General features: G+C 53.0%; 1 protein-coding gene across 1 annotated transcript; it reads right to left on the reverse strand.

Annotated features, from left to right (window-relative positions):
* Positions 1–856: 856 nt before the first annotated feature.
* On the reverse strand, positions 857–1533 carry LOC119367590 (zinc finger A20 and AN1 domain-containing stress-associated protein 12-like). Its single transcript, XM_037633068.1, has one exon. The coding sequence runs from the start codon at positions 1531–1533 to the stop codon at positions 1051–1053; it is 483 nt and encodes a 160-aa protein (XP_037488965.1). The 3' UTR covers positions 857–1050.
* Between the last annotated feature and the right edge of the window lie 223 nt (positions 1534–1756).

The following is a 1756-nucleotide window of genomic DNA, read 5'->3' on the forward strand; positions in this document are numbered from 1 at the left end:
TCTACAAGATGTGCTATGCATCGGCGGGCGGATCTTTTTAAAAGATCCGCCGGATTGGGAGCCGTCAGATCGGCGTAACCTTGTGGCTGAGCGTTGTCCTCACTTTTGCAACAAATACCATGTTGTAAGTTTCCTTTTGCAACACAAGTCATGTTGCAAAAACATTTGCAACAAAGGCTATGCTATAGATTTTTTTTTTGTAACATAGGTCTTGTTGCATAATTATTTTCATAACAAAGTTCTTGTTGTAGAAAAAAAGTTACGTCTCTCCTTTTTTGAAGCATAAGTGTTGTTGCGAAAGGAACTTTTACAACATAGATGATCTTGTCAAAAAAATTACAACAAAAATATAGTTAGAATAGTGCAGTGCGCGAGCCACGCATAGGACATGCGTCACGCGCTGGTGCCGGATCAATCGGCTGTTCCCAAGCTTTTCCCTTGCTCTACAGTGCTCGGTTGAAAAAAAATTAGGAGCCAGAGATTGCCTCCCGGGCGCGCGCAATGATCTCCACGAAGCCTGTGCGTCGCCTCCACACAGCCCTCCGACGTGCGCATTGCTAGCGCGCGGCGTGCCAGAAGCTGAAGTCGGTGTCTAAACTGCACGACGCGAACGACGTCACGACTCACAGCCAGTACCGGAAGTACCCAGCCCGACGTACTTCGCCGCTGGGACGGCAGGTCGAGGTTGGAGATTTTGAGGGCGCGTGGTGCGAGCGAGACAGAGTACGCCTGGACGATCGTCGTACAAACTGGGGTTTGTGATGTAGTAATTGCCAGATTGGCAATGTGAAAAATAAGAGAAGACCAAATTCACATCGACTCAGCGGGGGGATATAAGAACACATGACGACGAGCAAGAAAGATGACATCAATCTGTATGAATTTACACCGATCTGTATGAATACATGACGACGAGCAAGAAAGATAACATCACTCTCTTCAACTTGAGAAGCTAGTGCGTACGTGAAACATCTAAAGACAAGAGACAGTAACTATGTACATGACCCTAGAAAAAACTCTGTAGTACATGTTTTGAACTCCCTTCTGCCTTCAAATCTTGTCGATCTTGGACGGCGCGATCAGAGGGTTCTGCTGGGCGATCTTCTCCCGGTCGACCTTCTTGTAGTCGAAATCGCACGCGTGCCCGTCCACGTAGCGGTGCAGCGAGCAGAAGGTGCCACCGCAGCGGCACGCGAACCCCAGCAGCCCGACCTTCTTCTTGCACGCCATGCACCTGGTCGGCGCCGCCTTCTTCGCTGGTGCTTCGGCCGCCGGTGCTTCGGCGGCAGCGGCAGCGCCGGAGTCCTGCAGGGTCAGCGACGTCTTGAAGTTGGAGACGAGGTTGGCCACGTCGGCCTTGATCTTCGTCTTCCCCTCGACGGCGGGGGCGGCCGTATCGGTGGCCTTGAGGTGCTCTAGGTAGCACTTGGAGCACATGTTCTTGGCCGCCGCGCTCCCGTAGAACCCGCAGCCGTTCGCGCACAGCGCTGGCGCTGCGGCGGCCTGCGTCGACGACTCCTGCCCGTGCGCCATCTATCAGCACCGATCGATGGCTTCGCGTTCGCGTATTGTGGGAGTATATGTGGATCTCGCGTTTGGCTGCCGCGTGGTTTCTCTCTTTGATGACGAGGCCCCGAGGGCATCCTGCTGCGGCCTTATAAAAGGTCCGCCACGGCTGACCAGAACAACGTGTCGTGTTTAGACTTTGGACTTGGGTTCGTGTCATCGGCAAATTCGGACCCGGAGACAGATTTCC

Source organism: Triticum dicoccoides, chromosome 2B (assembly GCF_002162155.2).
Source record: "Triticum dicoccoides isolate Atlit2015 ecotype Zavitan chromosome 2B, WEW_v2.0, whole genome shotgun sequence".
NCBI lineage: Eukaryota > Viridiplantae > Streptophyta > Magnoliopsida > Poales > Poaceae > Triticum > Triticum dicoccoides.